General features: G+C 38.6%; 1 protein-coding gene across 1 annotated transcript in view; it reads left to right on the top strand.

Annotated features, from left to right (window-relative positions):
* Positions 1-15,745, top strand: part of LOC104062515 (golgin subfamily B member 1-like) — a 50,182-nt gene that overhangs the window by 8,276 nt on the left and 26,161 nt on the right. The window contains exons 5-16 of the mRNA XM_054067183.1: positions 1,707-1,829; positions 2,226-2,393; positions 2,830-3,015; positions 4,406-4,528; positions 4,701-4,814; positions 6,413-6,734; positions 7,082-7,191; positions 7,593-7,710; positions 9,001-9,092; positions 10,096-10,246; positions 14,114-14,223; positions 15,125-15,248. Of these exons, the coding sequence (XP_053923158.1) occupies positions 1,707-1,829; positions 2,226-2,393; positions 2,830-3,015; positions 4,406-4,528; positions 4,701-4,814; positions 6,413-6,734; positions 7,082-7,191; positions 7,593-7,710; positions 9,001-9,092; positions 10,096-10,246; positions 14,114-14,223; positions 15,125-15,248 (1,741 nt within the window). The remainder of the gene's footprint in view (positions 1-1,706; positions 1,830-2,225; positions 2,394-2,829; positions 3,016-4,405; positions 4,529-4,700; positions 4,815-6,412; positions 6,735-7,081; positions 7,192-7,592; positions 7,711-9,000; positions 9,093-10,095; positions 10,247-14,113; positions 14,224-15,124; positions 15,249-15,745) is intronic.

The raw sequence follows: 15,745 nt of genomic DNA, 5'->3' as shown, positions 1-15,745 counted from the left end.
TTGTCCTGTCCCCTGTCACTTGGGAGAAGAGACCAGCTCCCTCCTCTCCACAACCTCCTTTTAGGTAGTTGTAGAGAGTAATAAGGTCTCCCCTCAGCCTCCTCTTCTCCAGGCTAAACAACCCCAGCTCTCTCAGCCGCTCCTCGTACGACTTGTTCTCCAGCCCCTTCACCAGCTTCGTTGCTCTTCTCTGGACACGCTCCAGAGCCTCAACATCCTTCTTGTGGTGAGGGGCCCAGAACTGAACACAGTACTCGAGGTGCGGTCTCACCAGTGCCAAGTACAGAGGGAGAATAACCTCCCTGGACCTGCTGGTGACCCCATTTCTGATACAAGCCAAGATGCCGTTGGCCTTCTTGGCCACCTGGGCACACTGCTGGCTCATGTTGAGTCGGCTGTCAACCAGCACCCCCAGGTCCTTCTCTTCCGTGCAGCTCTCCAGCCATTCTTCCCCCAGTCTGTAGCGCTGCGTAGGGTTGTTGTGCCCCAAGTGCAGGACCTGGCATTTGGTCTTGTTGAACCTCATCCCATTGGTCTCAGCCCAGCGGTCCAGCCTGTTCAGGTCCCTTTGCAGAGCCTCCCTACCCTCCAGCAGATCCACACTTCCTCCCAGCTTAGTGTCATCTGCAAACTTGCTGAGGGTGCACTCAATGCCTTCATCCAGGTCATTGATAAAGACATTGAACAGAGCTGGACCCAGTACTGAGCCCTGAGGAACCCCACTTGTGACTGGCCTCCAGCTGGAGTTAACTCCATTGACCACCACTCTCTGGGCCTGGCCATCCAACCAGTTTTCAACCCAGGAGAGTGTGCGCCTGTCCAGGCCAGAGGCTGACAGTTTCTGCAGCAGAATGCTGTGAGAAACTGTGTCAAAGGCTTTACTGAAGTCCAAGAAGACTACATCACAGCCTTTTCCCCATCTGGGGAGGCTGCACCTCGAATCCTGGGTTCAGCTTTGGGCCCCTCAGTACAGGATAGACATTGAGGGGCTGGAGTGCATCCAGAGAAGGGAACGGAGCTGGGGAACGAGGGTTCTGGGAATGGTGAGGGGCCTAGGGGTGTTCAGCCTGGAGAAGAGGAGGCTGAGGAGAGACCTCGTCACTCTCTGCAGCTCCTGAAAAGCTCCTATTGTGGTGAGGTGGGTGCTGGGCTCTTCTCCCAAGTAACAAGCAAGAGGATGAGAGACAATGGCCTCAAGTTGTACCAGGGGAGGATTAGTTTGGATATTAGGGAAGATTTCTTCACCAAAAGGGTTCTCAGGCCCTGAAGAGCTGCCCAGGGAAGTGGTGGAGTCCCCATCCCTGGAAGTGTTTAAAAGGTAGATGAGGTGCTTGGGGATATGATTTAGTAATGGACAGGTACGGTTGGACTTGATGATCTCAAAGGTCTTTTCCAGCCTAAGGGTTCTATGATTCTACCCTTACTAGATTATATGGCTTATGACTGCCAGAGGAAACAAATGCCCTTATTCCATGTTCCAGTCCACTTTGCCACAATAATTATCATTAGAATTTAAATACACAAATTTTTACAAAGTTTATGTAAATTCTGTGCCTGATTTGTGTAGCTTCTACGTGGGATATGTAATATATAGGAGAACTGAAACACAAACCATGAGTGAAGTCTACTTTTTCTTACCTGAATGGGTAGAGATCCAGAAATCAGGTGTTAACTATTTACGGAATGACAACTCCCTGTTTTTGCAGGCATCAAAAGATGGTGACCAAGAAAATGCTGCCGCAAATCGTGGAAAAATATTAGTACTGAGAAGGAGAATAGAAGAACTAGAATCCCAGATCACACAAAAAAATGAAGACTTACAAAAGAAGGTGGTGTTCTATATGATGCTAAGTGTGTGTTTTTTCACATTTGTGGTGCTGGATTATGTTTAAATATATTTACTTAAGATGGTTATTTATATGAAAATATGTTTATAACAGGGAGAAATGTAGGCAAGGGATGATATATTGTTACAATTTGTGGCTGTTCTGTGCAGAGATGTGTTTTGTGGACCTGACTGTTGGCAGTGGGAAGTGGCAGGAATGTTAATGCTGCAGAATTTCAGAGAGAAAGGCTCAGTAGTTAAAAATTGCACTTAAAATTGAATCAGGTTATAAATTTGATTATAACTTTGTAATTGCAGTAAAGAAATAATGTAGACCATTCTTCTGTGCTGTAGATGGTGGAAGTACAGGATACAAGCAGTGCTGTCTTTTCATTTTCAGAGTGTTGAACTGGACGCCCAGCGCTGTCGTGGGGCTGAAATGGATGCCATGCTGGCAGAGAAAGAAAAGAAGATAGCTGAAAGAGATGCTTATATCATCGATTTACAGATGGCGTGTGGGTCAAGTGGTGCTGCCCGGGAAATACTCTTGCCCAATGAAGAATTGAAGGTATATTAGCAGCTCAAATATAAAATCTCCATAGAGGTTTCGAGGAATCAGTGAATTCTGGTGCGTTATTCCTTGATAGGAATGGTTGGACTCGATGATCCAGGAGATCTTTTCCAATGTAGTGATTCTGTGATTATATGGTGGATCCTTCTCTGAAGCACAAATCCTCTGTAGTTATTCATGTGAATAAATATTCTTTACTGATTATGTAATTTATGTTAATAGGTCTGTATTTCTTTCCTTTGTTTGTCAGTACCATTTATACGTATTAGTATCAACTTCAGAATCTGCTGACAAATTTAATTCAAGTCAAACCTGAATTTTGAGTTGAATGTTGCTTTAACTGCGGGAAGGGCTGGGAGGTGGCTTCATGATGATTGCTACACCTTTCTCCTGGGTCCATTTTTCTGACTGCCTTTTGGTTTGCATTCTAAAGAATCAGCTGGCTGCTCAAAAGTCATCACTACAAAGCATGCAAATTCTAGTTCAGACCCTTACCAAGAAGGTTGGAGACAGTGAAGAAAAATGTAGCTTGTACCAAGAAGAGATTAAGAGTCTTAAAAATATTCAGAACAAAGAAAGAGAGCGTTTCCAAGGGAAAGAAGCTACGTATATGGAAAACGTAAGTAAACACAATAGTATCTTGGCTCTAATGTTTCTATGTCAGTAGTTAAGAAATGCCTTTTTAAATTTTGGATGATTCTTGAATAAAGCTCAATCATGGTGTTCAGATGAAATGAGAATAATAAAGCAGTAGCCAGTTTGTGCTGGTGATGATTGAAGTTGAATGTTTTGTGCAAGAGAGGAGTTTAAGGATGTGGCTGGTGCTTGAGCATGGAGGAGCCTGTGTGTAACAGTGAAATGAGTTGTGCAGAAAGAACCTCCAAACGTCTCTGTCTTGTAGCACTACACTTGAAGGTGCCAAAATGCAGGCGTGCTTGTGGCTGGTAGTGGTTTTGGGTTATTAGATCATTGTTGGCACAAATGGCTGTTTGACAGATCACATTCACTTGTACTGTTAGCTGTCTGGCACAATTTTTGGTATGAGAGCATGGGAAAAAGTTGTGTTTTCATCTGGACTGAGAAACAGTTCTAGAAGTTAGCAGCTAATTAACAGGCCAAGACAAACGACTTGTTAAATAATACTTAAAAAGGAAAAAAAAAATTGGAACTAGGGGGCTTTTTATCTTGTTTTCGATGCTACCTCTTCCAGCATCTTTGGAAGCTAAATCTCAGATTTTAATGTAATATGCTTGATTCCTCAGCATTTGAGTTCTACCATGTATGAAACTGTTCATCTCAGTATTTCCTACATCATTTGATATCTGAGTTTATTTTATCTGTAACAAAAGTGCTACTCTAATCCTGGATGTGACTGCACCTGTTCAGCAGCACAAAAGGAATTAGTTTTGATACAAGAAAGAAAGACAAAGGCAGACAGTTGAGACTTGAAAAGCCATTCTGGTGAGCACAGTATCATTGCTTGGATATAAATCTGGGGAGATCTTCATGTGAATTTATTCAAAATATCATTAGTGAGATTCCAAAAGTTATATCCGGTCCATATAAAAATTTTAAGGTGGCTAACAAAGACATGTTGGAGGTAGAATGCAAGTTTTTGAGGTTTCAAAGCTGCCATTTGGGCTTAATTGATGGAAACTTGCTAGAAATGAGCATGATCATAGTAGTCTTTTAGGAATTAGAAGTCTCAGAACAGTGGCATAGAAAAGGAAGGTGAAGATCTGTGATATTAAAGAGAAATGAATGGTACCAAGCTTCTCATTTTAAGTTTGTTATAGTGGAATTGAGACAAATTTTGTATGAATTGGATGTTTACGTGCATGCAGCACTGAGGTCAGCAGTCACTGACTGATTACTATATTTACTGTTAAGTGGAAGCAAAATTCAGACTGAAGCTAAATAGATTATTTTGCTCTGCCTGTACTTAGACAATCCAGTGTCCTTTTTCTATACCTGGACTAGTTTTGTATGTACTTTCTGTTTGCCTTTAGGTGCGTGTGTTTGAAAGTATTATCCAGGAAAAAGAAAAGGAACTGCAAGCACAGAGAGAAAAGCACGAGCAGGAGCTCTTTAAGTTAGCTGCCAAGTGTGATGCAAGTGCTGACCTAGAACAGGTACGTTGCTTGGAAACTCAGTAGTTTGCTTTGACTTAGTTAGACTTGGGAATTTGGAATCATGCAAATCACTAACCTTTATGCAGATATCTGGTTGGGAAAATAAAGATTTTTCTTTCTCTTCTGAATATTTTAACTCCTTTATTGATTGCTTGATTATTTTTTTCCCTAGCTACTAAAGGCCTTGAAACAGAAGCTCCATGAAAAGGAGGAAGTCATGCTGGGAAGGACACAGGTGATAGATGTCTTGCAAAAAGAACTGGATGCCAAGGACCAGCAGTTGAAAGTAAGAAATAGCATACACGCACAACTAAACTCATCAGGTCTATTACAGGCTCAAAAAGCTGCTTGGTTGTGCATAGAAGATGGTGTTGCATCAAATATTTAGGCAGTTCTCTGGGAGGCTTTGACAAATGCTAATAGTGCAGCTGTAGTTGTGCAAACAAGTAGTAATTCCAGTTATGAAATTAATTCAAAGAATAGGTAAAGTCTGTAAAATATAAAACTATCAACTCTCACCCATAGTTCATCTTGATTAATTTTGGGAGCAGGAGGGACTTATTTGCTGTTGAAAGATTTTAGCTTCCCTAGTTAGAAACTGGAGTGAGCCCCAAAACTGAGAGTTCTCCCCCCACCCCCAAGAGACTGTTTTGCTAATTGTGTGCCTTTCCTTTTGCTGTATTTCTACTGATTGCAGAAGCAATACCTAATCGAGGTGCTTTGTGTTGAGGCATCTAGCATGAACTGTGATTATAGCCTTTGAGAGCTGCTGCTTTAGTTCAGTGAAGTAGGAAAAAGATTGACTTATGGGACGGGGCTGAAACGGATACATTATAGGCTGTCAGGGATGCCAGCTCCAGCATTTTAGCTATCCGCTTTCCATGGAATTTTCCACCTACCAAGGGGGTAGGTGTGTTACTATTTCTACTAAGATCAAAATCTTAGTAGAAATAGTTTCAGCTGTGTATCCAGGCGGATGTCCTACTCGGGTGGTTGAGGTCCATGGTAGTTTAAGCCTGTTTTGTTTGTCCTTCAAATTCGTTATTCTTCCTGCCTTATGCAGGATTTTATTGGCCTTGTCTTTTGGGTTCATACAGCGCTGCTCTGCAAGAACAGATGGTACCTAGTGGTAGTGCATTGAGGGGACAGAAGTGCACACCTTGAGGACAGGGAGAAGGTTTGACTATGACAGCATGAACTTTAAGGTGTACCAGAGTCTCAGCTTTAGTATTAAACCAGCAGGAAGCCTTGCTTTATTTACATAATAAGTTATGGCCATATTTTGGCAATGTTCCCTCTGCTGTTCTGCACAGCTTCTATACTTGGACAGTTTATACTCCTAAGTTTATGTATCATGAAAGTAGTTCTTGAACAGCAAGTCTAGTGTGAGTAGACGCTCTGTAATCTTTTCTGCCTCTTTATGTATTAAAGAACTGCCATAAAGGCACTAGAAGTAGAATAAACACTGACAAGAAACTAGTTAGGAATAAAATATTGTAAAGAAGAGATAAATTGGTTTGCCAATTTTAATTTTAATGGATTTAGGTGACAACACCTGAGTGGCATCGTAGTGAGCATTCTTAATCTTTGGGATTGCTGTTCAAGAGAACTGTGTCTGTTTTTTTAGTAATTCAAAGAACCAAACATTCCTTTTTTATTCGGTTTTCACCTCTGGGAGAGTTTGCGTGTAGTTTGCACCGAAATAGTGATGCCATTTTGCTGACAGTCCTCACTTCTGTCTGTAGCTTCTGTAGCAGAGCCAGGATACAAAAAAGCAGGGCTAGTTTCTGATTATAATGTATGTAGGAATACTGGTGTAATATTTGACAATGGTACTGAAAGTTTGCATTAAAATATAAAGGTGGTGTGTTTCTTTCTTTACAGGAGCTTAATGAAAACCTGAAACGTCTTCTATCTGAAAAAGGAAACCTCCAGTCTAAACTGGATGCTGAGAAACATGTAATGAGAGCGCAGTTAAGAGACATGATGGAGAAACATGAGCTTGAAATGACAAAAGTTAAAGAGAAATATAATGCGGAACTGCATGAAATTCAAGAGAAACATGAAACTGAGCTACAAGAGAAAGATCAGGCCCTGTTGCAGCTTAAGAAACAAGTGGCAGAATTAAGCGGAGGTGGACAGACTAGCTCAAAAGAAGTTAAAGATCTGGAGTTTATAACCAAAGAGAAGATGGAGGATTTAGAAGGTATCCTATTTAAACAGTTATTAATAAGGGTTCCTTTGCCCCGTGCTGTGTTGTGTGCCAGTTTCATACCTGTTGCAAGTAAAACCACATTAAATTTGTCGGAAGAGTTATTGCCACACTACTTACAAAGTATCTCTACTCAAATGCTATAATAATGAGGCTTTAAGAATACCAAGAGGATCGTGTGAACTGGTAACTTCTCACTAGATTTCTTATTATTATGGTTTTCTTTAAATGCCGTTACCTTATATAAGTGTATAACTTCAGTTGCTGAAAGAATTAAATCTCTGTCTTGTATTAATAATCTTTCTAGAGTTTTAAATAGCTTTTTGTTTCTTGTTTCTTAGTACAAGTGAAGTTGAAAACGGAAGAGGCCAGCAAGTCGGAAGCCAAGTTTCTGAAAATGAAAGCTTGGTCTAAATCAAGAATCAAACAACTGGAGGATGAACTGAAAAATGTACGTGTAACATTATGTTTAATATTCCATTTTAGCCTGTTTTATATTCCAATAGCCTGTTTTAAAAAGCTTCTGCGCTTGGAGATTTGACTGAAAAAAGTAAAGTATGGGGTAAAGGGAATATTAAAGTAATTTACTCAAAGTATACTTGTATATGAATTAAGATGAAAAAATTGAATGGACATAAAATATTGATACAGGATGAAGTTTCAACGGAAAATAGTACAAACTGGTGTTACCAGCATTCAGGAAGAAATTTGATAGCGATTAGCTAGACTTTCAAGTATTAGAAAAACATCTCTTCTGAGTATTACTAAAAAACAAGGAAAAAAGTTGCATTGACTTTGCCATGTTTCTGGTATTTTGGTGCATTCGAAAAACTCTTTATTTTTTTCTTGTAGTTTTCATCAAAGAATAATGATGTATCTGCCTTAAACAATCGTGTTGCAGAATTAGTAACTGAAAATGAAGAGCTACAGTCAAAACTGCAGTCGCTGCATGAAATCAAAACTCAAAATGGTGAGAAAAGCAATCTTTCTTTTGCATATAATTCAAAGTAAAGAGGCAAAGATAAATGAACTTTCTAATTTTCAGCTTCAAAGTTTATCTTTTATTTAAGACAGATTCTGAAGTAATTTCATGCAACTTTGACCAATGACATACAGTACTTAGAGCTGCAGTTCAGCTTTTCTTCCCCTAAATGTATTGGGCAGGCAGTTGGACTTGATGGTATTAGAGGTCTTTTCCGACCTTAATGTTTCTATGATTCTACCTGAGCATAATCCTTGTTACATTTAGGCTTGGGCAGAATATGCGTCAACTTTTCCAGGAAATGGAAGAGACATCTTCTTGGAAGGAAAAATGAGACCAAACATACTTGAAAAAGTTATCATTGTACATAGAATAAACTTCTGAGAGCAGCGAATTTCAACTAAATTAAGAATTATCTTTTCTTTTAAAAGGATTTGAGGGAGAATTTTTGCTTAAATCTTAGATAGGTTAGAGTTCTGTGAAAGATTTTTCTGTTTCATTGTGTGTTATTGTCATAGAATGGTTTTGGGTTGGAAAGGACTTTAAAGACCTTCTAGTTCTATCACCCCTGCCATGGTCAGGGACATTAGACCAGGCTACTCAAAGCCCTATTCACCTGGCCTTGAGCAACTCCAGGGATGGGGGCACCCACAACTTCTCTGGGCAACCTGTGCCGATGTCTCACCACCCTCATCATGAAGAATTTCTTCCTAATGTCTAATATAAATCTTTCCCCTTCCAATTCAAAGCTGTTCTCCCTCACCCTATCACTCTACATGCTCTTGTAAAATGTCCCTTTCCAGCTTTCTTGTAGCCTCCTTAAGTACTGGGGTCAGTACAGGGCCTCCCTGGAGCCTTCTCTTCTCCAGGCAGAACAGGGCCAACTCCTCCCAACTCCTCTGCCTGTCCTCATAGCAGAGGTACTCCAGCCCTCTGGTCATCTTTGTAGCCTCCTCTGGACCCATTCCAGCAACTCCGTATCCTTCTGATGTTGAGGACTCCAGAAATGGATTATCTCTGACATCCTTTCTGTAAATTGAAAATGGTAGACTTTTCAGATCTCCAGTCTCAGTTGTTGGCAGATTTATTTTTAAATCGCTCATCAATGTTTAATAATCAAGAGGTTTGTCTCATGGGTAGATGGACAACAAAGCCCAACAGAGGTCTGCTAACTTAAATGAATTATAAGCGTTTGCATTTTAGATCTTTCTTTTAAATATGTATTGGTCTTCCTATTAGGGCTTTGTCCTAATGAGCCGAATTTATTCTATTTTGTAGAAGAATTGCTGACTAAGCTGGAAGTGTATGAAGAGCAGCAAAGGAAGTTGCAAGCTGATCTTGACCAAGTTACAAAGAGGGCAGCTTCACAGGTTAATTTTCATATTGACCCATATGAATTACTGATTAACACAGTGTTAATTAAACTTTGAAAAGTGTATTGACTGGATTTTGGAGCTGAAAATTCATAAGCGGAATGTGTTAAATGGAATTTTCAGTGTCAATACCTGTTCGGTTGGATAACAAGCGGACAGGTTTTGAACGACTTGAAAGGGATGGTTTCTACTTAACTTTTCTATGTAGCTTAAATTATGTTTTTCCAAGCAGTTTGCTGTTTATTCATTTGCATTTAACATGAGTCGTCAAAGTGGCTGTTATTTCCTATATAATCTGAATAGCTTTCACTATGCGTTTCAGGAAATACAGATGTATTTCACTATGTATTTCAGGAAATAACAGCTGTAACCTTGACAAACGTACAGGTCCAGATAAGAAAATAAGAGACACAGAAGGTGTTGCTAGAGGGCTTAAGATGGATTAACAGTATATGTTAATCACTACGTCTTTATGCACCCATGCCAGCAGAGGCAGCTTGGAAGAGTTAATTATGTTCTGCTAAAACAAAAAAATACATATTTTTTCTAAATTTTATGGAGAAGTTGTTTTTATAAAAGCTTGAAATAGTTTTTGTTTTGATGGGAAGGCAGAAACATTTTTATCCTGTTCATGGGGGAAAAGAGTTAGTAGAGATTTGTTATCCCACACAGAGAGTTGAATATTTTTCTACTTTGAAACATGCCAAGATGAAAATGTGCAACAAAAATAATTTGGTTATAAGAATCATTTTTTCATTTAAAAATATTTCAGATTAGGTGTGCTGCCGGTAGTGGCATTTTTGATATTTTACGATGTGATGTGGCTTACTTTTTACATCATCTACAACAGCAGTTGTCATTACTTTAATAGATTTATTTGTGCAAAGTGGTGAATTATAGTGGATTGTTTTCTCTGGGAATGGTTTGACAACTTCAGTTGTTATTTCTATGTACAGTCGGATTTGGTGAATTTATTTTCATGCACAATTTCTCTTGGTAGGCCAGTGAATCCGGTAGCGCGGATGAATTGCAGAGTCATCTCTTAGAATGGCAAGAAAACGTGCCAGAGACAGAGGAGTCCCGTGATCAAGTCAGGGAAGAGAAATCTGCAATGGCCTTGAGAATGGCTCAGATTGAGGAGGAGAGAGAAGGTGAATTGTTTTATTTACAATACAGTTATATTTTTTATATACCTATATATTTAAATATATATTTATGTGTCTGCTGTGGATCAGACTGAATTAATAGCGCACCACCATGGCTCGTTTCTGTAGTAAGTTTTGTATAACTGGAAAAATTGCTTAAAATTGCAATTTCTGCTTTTTCTTATCTCCTTGAATTTGTTTTTCATTCATTCATAGTTTTGGTATTGTTTTTATGAGTAATGTGCTTGTTCTGTTTGCCATCTGAGTTGCTGCCCTGTACGACTGCTTGGACTTGGAAAGCTTGTTGTCTGCGTATGAGTGATTGATGATAAAAAGTTCACTGTCGAAATATTAAAGCTGCTTAGTACAATATTAAAGCTGCTTAGTGAAGGTGTGGGGAACTGTAGTCTAGGTTTGATTTTAGGGAATGAAGGTGGTTCTTTAGCAAAATGCACCTGAGACGAAGTTTCTCTTTAAGTACAATTAATAAGAAACCTTTCTTAGAATATTTACTAATCTCTTAGAATGTGTCGGTTGTGTAGGGCAGCTGAAGAACATTAACTGGCAATGGTACGTAGTTAAAAATATTAAATTACCTACAGAAAATAACATTTCAAGTAATCTTCTAAATTATTAATAAAACATAATTTATTATTAAAAGGTGATGAGAAGGTACAGCAGATTCTATTAAAACTTATAAAAACTGCTTAAGTTGCAGTTTTTACTGCTTCTTTCCTTGCATTATAGTACAGGATTATATTTTTAGTCCTGTTAGTTAACTGTGTGGGGATTAATGGCAAATCTTAATGTGCACAACCTCCCGTCATAATTAATCCAGTTGGTTAATTTGAGCCTTCTCTTTTTAATCTGCAATTGAATTATTTTTCAATTATGTGATCAATTTGGAAGTTCAGTAGGAAAACAGAGAAATGTTTTCAAGATCACGTCTCTTCTTTTTGAGCCATTTACACATGTAGTGCTTTGGGATTCAAAGAGAATAATATTACCTTCTTTCAAACTACTTTTTGTCTCATCTGTAGTAACTACAGATCCACAAGTAATATTGGTAACAGTTGTACAATTTCATCTGCGTCAGTCTGTGTTTAATTTTGCATTTTTTCCCATTGGGATAAGCATGACTTTTCTGTTTCTTTTTTCCTGCCGTTACACCCGATGAGCCCTCAGCGTCCCTTCCCCCTCCACTCCTACCCTACACTGCGATTTGGTCAGCCAGTGAGAACTGAGTTTCCCATCAGTTTTGTGCATGCAGGTTCCTGCAGCAATGGCAACTTGTGATATACTGCTGCTGATTTCTTCCCTCGTTGCTTCCTTTGAGGAAATTGCCAGCAGTGCCTTATAAGCTTTGCCATTGATGGTATCTGGGTTTTAGCAATTCGTGTAACAAATGCTGGGTTTAGCTTGATTTTTTCCACCTTGCAATACTTGTTCCTTCATGTATATTAACCGAATCATCTTCCTCCATTTCGATTTGTTGTAACAGCTGACTCCATATTTATGTTGTAACCTTATCTAGAGAAAAATTTGTTGGCTTCCTGCAAGTGGTTGTGGCTAAGAATCAAATTAATTTCAATATTCTCAGTAGTATTTGAAATTCAGTAGTATTTTTTAAAAAATATATTGCAGAGCTTTGTATGTATGTATTAATATTAGTTACCAGTATTTTAATCTATATATAATCTCTCTCTATATAATCAATATATAAATTCATTCTATCCCAGTCCATGACCATTTGTCATATATGGCAATTGTCTCGCTTGGGCTGAATATATAGGGAGCTGCAAAACTGTAGAGGATGAGAGTATTTATTACATTTATAGACCAATCTTTGTATCCTCTGCGAACCACTAAAGGATGTAGTATTTAGTGTGAATAGTGACACAAAGCAAGACAGATTCACCATTAGTTAATTTAAATGGAGTATTTCAAGAAGCGGTTTCTGGGAAGCGTTTTCAGTTTTCCATTAGATACAATTGCAAATGAAAAACTCCCTAAGCTGCTGTAAAACATTAGGAAAATGTATTTACTTACCAACTGTTGTTAAAGAAAGGCCGAATTTAACTGAAAGTGTTTTAACACTTGCGCAAGTGTTTTAAGTTGTTCTAAATCTCTGATTTATTTTTTTTTACTTTAATTTTTTCACGTCACAGTGGTAATTTCATTCTTTTTTCATTATCAAATACTTTGGAGCCCTAAATATTTTGGGTTCCTAAAGGGCAGTGTGCTATTCGTTCTGATTATACTTAAAACCAGATTACTTCAATTTCAGCTTCCAAGAAATTGAATTTTTAGGTTTTTTTTCCTCCAGTGAAAGAGTTAAATTGTTATTGGATGAGGGGCAATGGGTATAAGCTGGAGAGGGGCAGATTTAGGCTAGACATAAGGAAGAATTTCTTCACCATGAGGGTGGTGAGACACGGGCACAGGTTGCCCAGAGAAGCTGTGTCTGCCCCATCCCTGGAGCTGTTCATGACCAGGTTGGATGGGGCTTGGAGCAACCTGATCCAGAGAGAGGTGTCCCTGCCCATGGCAGGGGGTTGGAACTGGATGGGCTTTGAGGTCCTTTCCAACTCAACTTATTCTATGATTCTGTGAAAATGAACATGGATAAGGTAACAGTGCCAGAAAGTTAATTGGAGCTAAAAGAAAATTTAGCAGTCCTGTTGTAAAAGCTTCTTTAATTCTTTTCTTTTAACTTTTTTCCTCTATTCTTTTCTGACATCATGTTCAGTTTATATTTTTGAAATTAATATTAGAGGAAGAAAAATCTAGTCAGTGTTACAGAATTGTGTGTTAGTGAAATGTGTGGTGTAAGTACTCCTTGGACAGCTCAGATGGAAGCTGAGTGTTCCCAATAGGGCTGGATCTCCTAGCAATTTCTGGTGTTTCCCTCACAGATGCATTGACATAAGTTCTCTGAATTTTGCATGCTGTGAGGACAACTGTGGATTGATGTGGTTACATTGAAAGCTGAATTTGTAATTATCTCATTAATCTAGTTTTCAATTAAAGTATGGAGCCAGCTTGACTTTCATTTCTTTTCCCTGGCTGTTCTGTGTTGTCTGCTTCGCATGAAACATCTATTTCCTGATCTGTTCCCCCAAATACGTTTTGTCATATCACAAAACAGATGGGAATGTACTTTGAATGAAAAATCATTTCTAACAATGAACAGGATGCATACGTTAGCTTTTGTATTCCAAATTTATTTGGTGTGTTTATTTACAAGTGATTCTGTATTTGTCTTGAAAAGAATGGTATTATTAATTTCTGATAAGATGGTTTGATGCCAGTTTGCAGTGTAACACGTGCTTGTGACTTCCTCAAATTATCTGGCTTTGTAGCTCATGCTAAAATTAAAGTTGAAAGGGACACGTCATTTCTGTAGAAATGGATGTGATTGTTCAGGTTATAAAAACTACAGCTGTCACAGCTGATGCTTTTATCGTGCAAATTAAGTATATTTTAACTTGGTAAATGGAAATGAGATAAAATTTGGCATTTTAATTGTCTGGCATTTTATTCTAAGTATCAGCATAACCTCACCGTTTCCAGTCTCCTGTATAAAGTCTTCATTTAGAGCTGATGAAGAAGTAAAGTTAGATTTCAGTTTGCTTCTTCTTAGTGAGATATGCAGACTTTATTCCAATCCTTTACATGGTAATGCTGGAGGGAAATCACAAGGTGAATGTAATGAATTGCTTCTTTAATCTTGTTCCTGTCAGTCATTCATAGGGACTTCAGCCTGTCCCTGGTCTCTTTTCACATAGTAGTGTCTGATGTAAATGTAACTGCTTTCCTGTGGCACAAAACTGATTGAGGATGACTGGTTCTTTCCTGGCTGCTCTGATCCAGCCATAGTCTCAGGGCAACAGGAGCTGGAGGAGGAACTGACCACAGTTCAAGGAATGGGCAGGCTGCAGCAGGCCAGAAGAAAAAGCAATCAGACCAGCAGGAAGCTTCAGGTGGGTTAAAAGAGATAAGAGTTTATTTTTACCTGTGTGTTAGCAAAAATATGGGAAGTACTATTATTTATATGGTGTTTTACAATTCAGTATATTAACGCCTTAGGAGCTTTGGTTGTGTAACTGAAAACTTTGGTGAATTTAATGACTGCACATGTAGCCAGAAGATGAGAAATCTTAATTCACATGCTTGAAGCTATGCACACGCTGAATATGTTAAGGCCATTTTTGGTTTAGATACAGTCTTTGCAAATCTCTTTGGTGGAGCTTTAAGTAGTGTCAGTTCATTCAGGTGTACTTCGAGGTAGTCAGTGCTGTAACTTCATGGGAATTAGGATGTCATTGTCACTGTAATGTGCTGTTGGAAGAATAATTATATTTAGTTAATGCTGATACTTTACCCTCAGATTCAGAGGACCCTATTACGTTTAGGGGACCGATTAAGCTATCTGAACACACTTGGCCTTTCACGTGTCTCAGGATGTCTTTGAAGGCCGGGCAGATATCATACAAAACCTGTGGGAGACTTGGATTTTCTGGAAATAATAGTTGGAAGCTGGGCAGGTTATTCTAGTATCCACTACAATCCCACATATTTACATTTAGATACCTGAATCCCTTGCTGGGCTTTAGGAATTTTAATTCATAGAATTATAGAATGGTTTGGATTGGAAGAGACCTTAAAGCCCATCCAGTTCCAACCCCCTGCCATGGGCAGGGACACTTCCCATTGGATCAAGGGCTCAAAGCCTCATCCAACCTGGCCTTGAACACCTCCGGGGTGGGACATCCACAATTTCTCTGAGCAATTGAAACTACGCTTTTAATAACAGAATATGTATTTTACCTTTGCTTCCTTTCTTCTTTTAATTAAAACTTTGTTCTCATGTTTTTTACATAGGAAGAATACAACTTCGATAGAAAACAATGCTTTCAGGAGTTGAACGTCACCTTGGATAGCACTGATTCAGCTGAAGGAGAAAATATGGGAGGTTGGTGGCCAGAGTACACTTCACCTAATGCAGGTGTGATAGCAACTAGACAGTTTATTAAAGCATGCACAGCATCTGTATTTTGTGTCTATTTTTGTTTTCAAATTCAACTAACAACCCATTTGTGGTGTATTCTAATAGTTGTTGAATTATTTTGGCTTGTGTTTTCTTCCTTTTCATTTCAAAGCATGTGCGTGCTGGATGAACTGCCTAGTTTTGGTTCAGAAGTAGAATATAAATATGACTAAACGCTGCACTTGTTTCAGCCTTGGTGCCCATGAAATATCATGTGCGGCAAGATTGTATGTTTTTTAAGTTACGAGTCTTGTTCCTGTGAATGTGTTTCCAATCTATGTAACTGTTATGTTGCAAAATAGAATTGCATTCCGTTTCTCTAGGCTTTTAATTTGAAAATGGAGATCTTATGTTTTTAATGACAATGTTTTTATATCAGTTGTTAAGGCTGCAAATATATCTTATTTGTTAAAATAGAATAGACTCGCAAGTTTTCATACAGAGCAGTTTACTTT

This window comes from Cuculus canorus, chromosome 5 (genome assembly GCF_017976375.1).
Source record: "Cuculus canorus isolate bCucCan1 chromosome 5, bCucCan1.pri, whole genome shotgun sequence".
In the NCBI taxonomy this organism is placed as follows: domain Eukaryota; kingdom Metazoa; phylum Chordata; class Aves; order Cuculiformes; family Cuculidae; genus Cuculus; species Cuculus canorus.
This window is presented reverse-complemented; position numbering and strand designations above follow the sequence as displayed.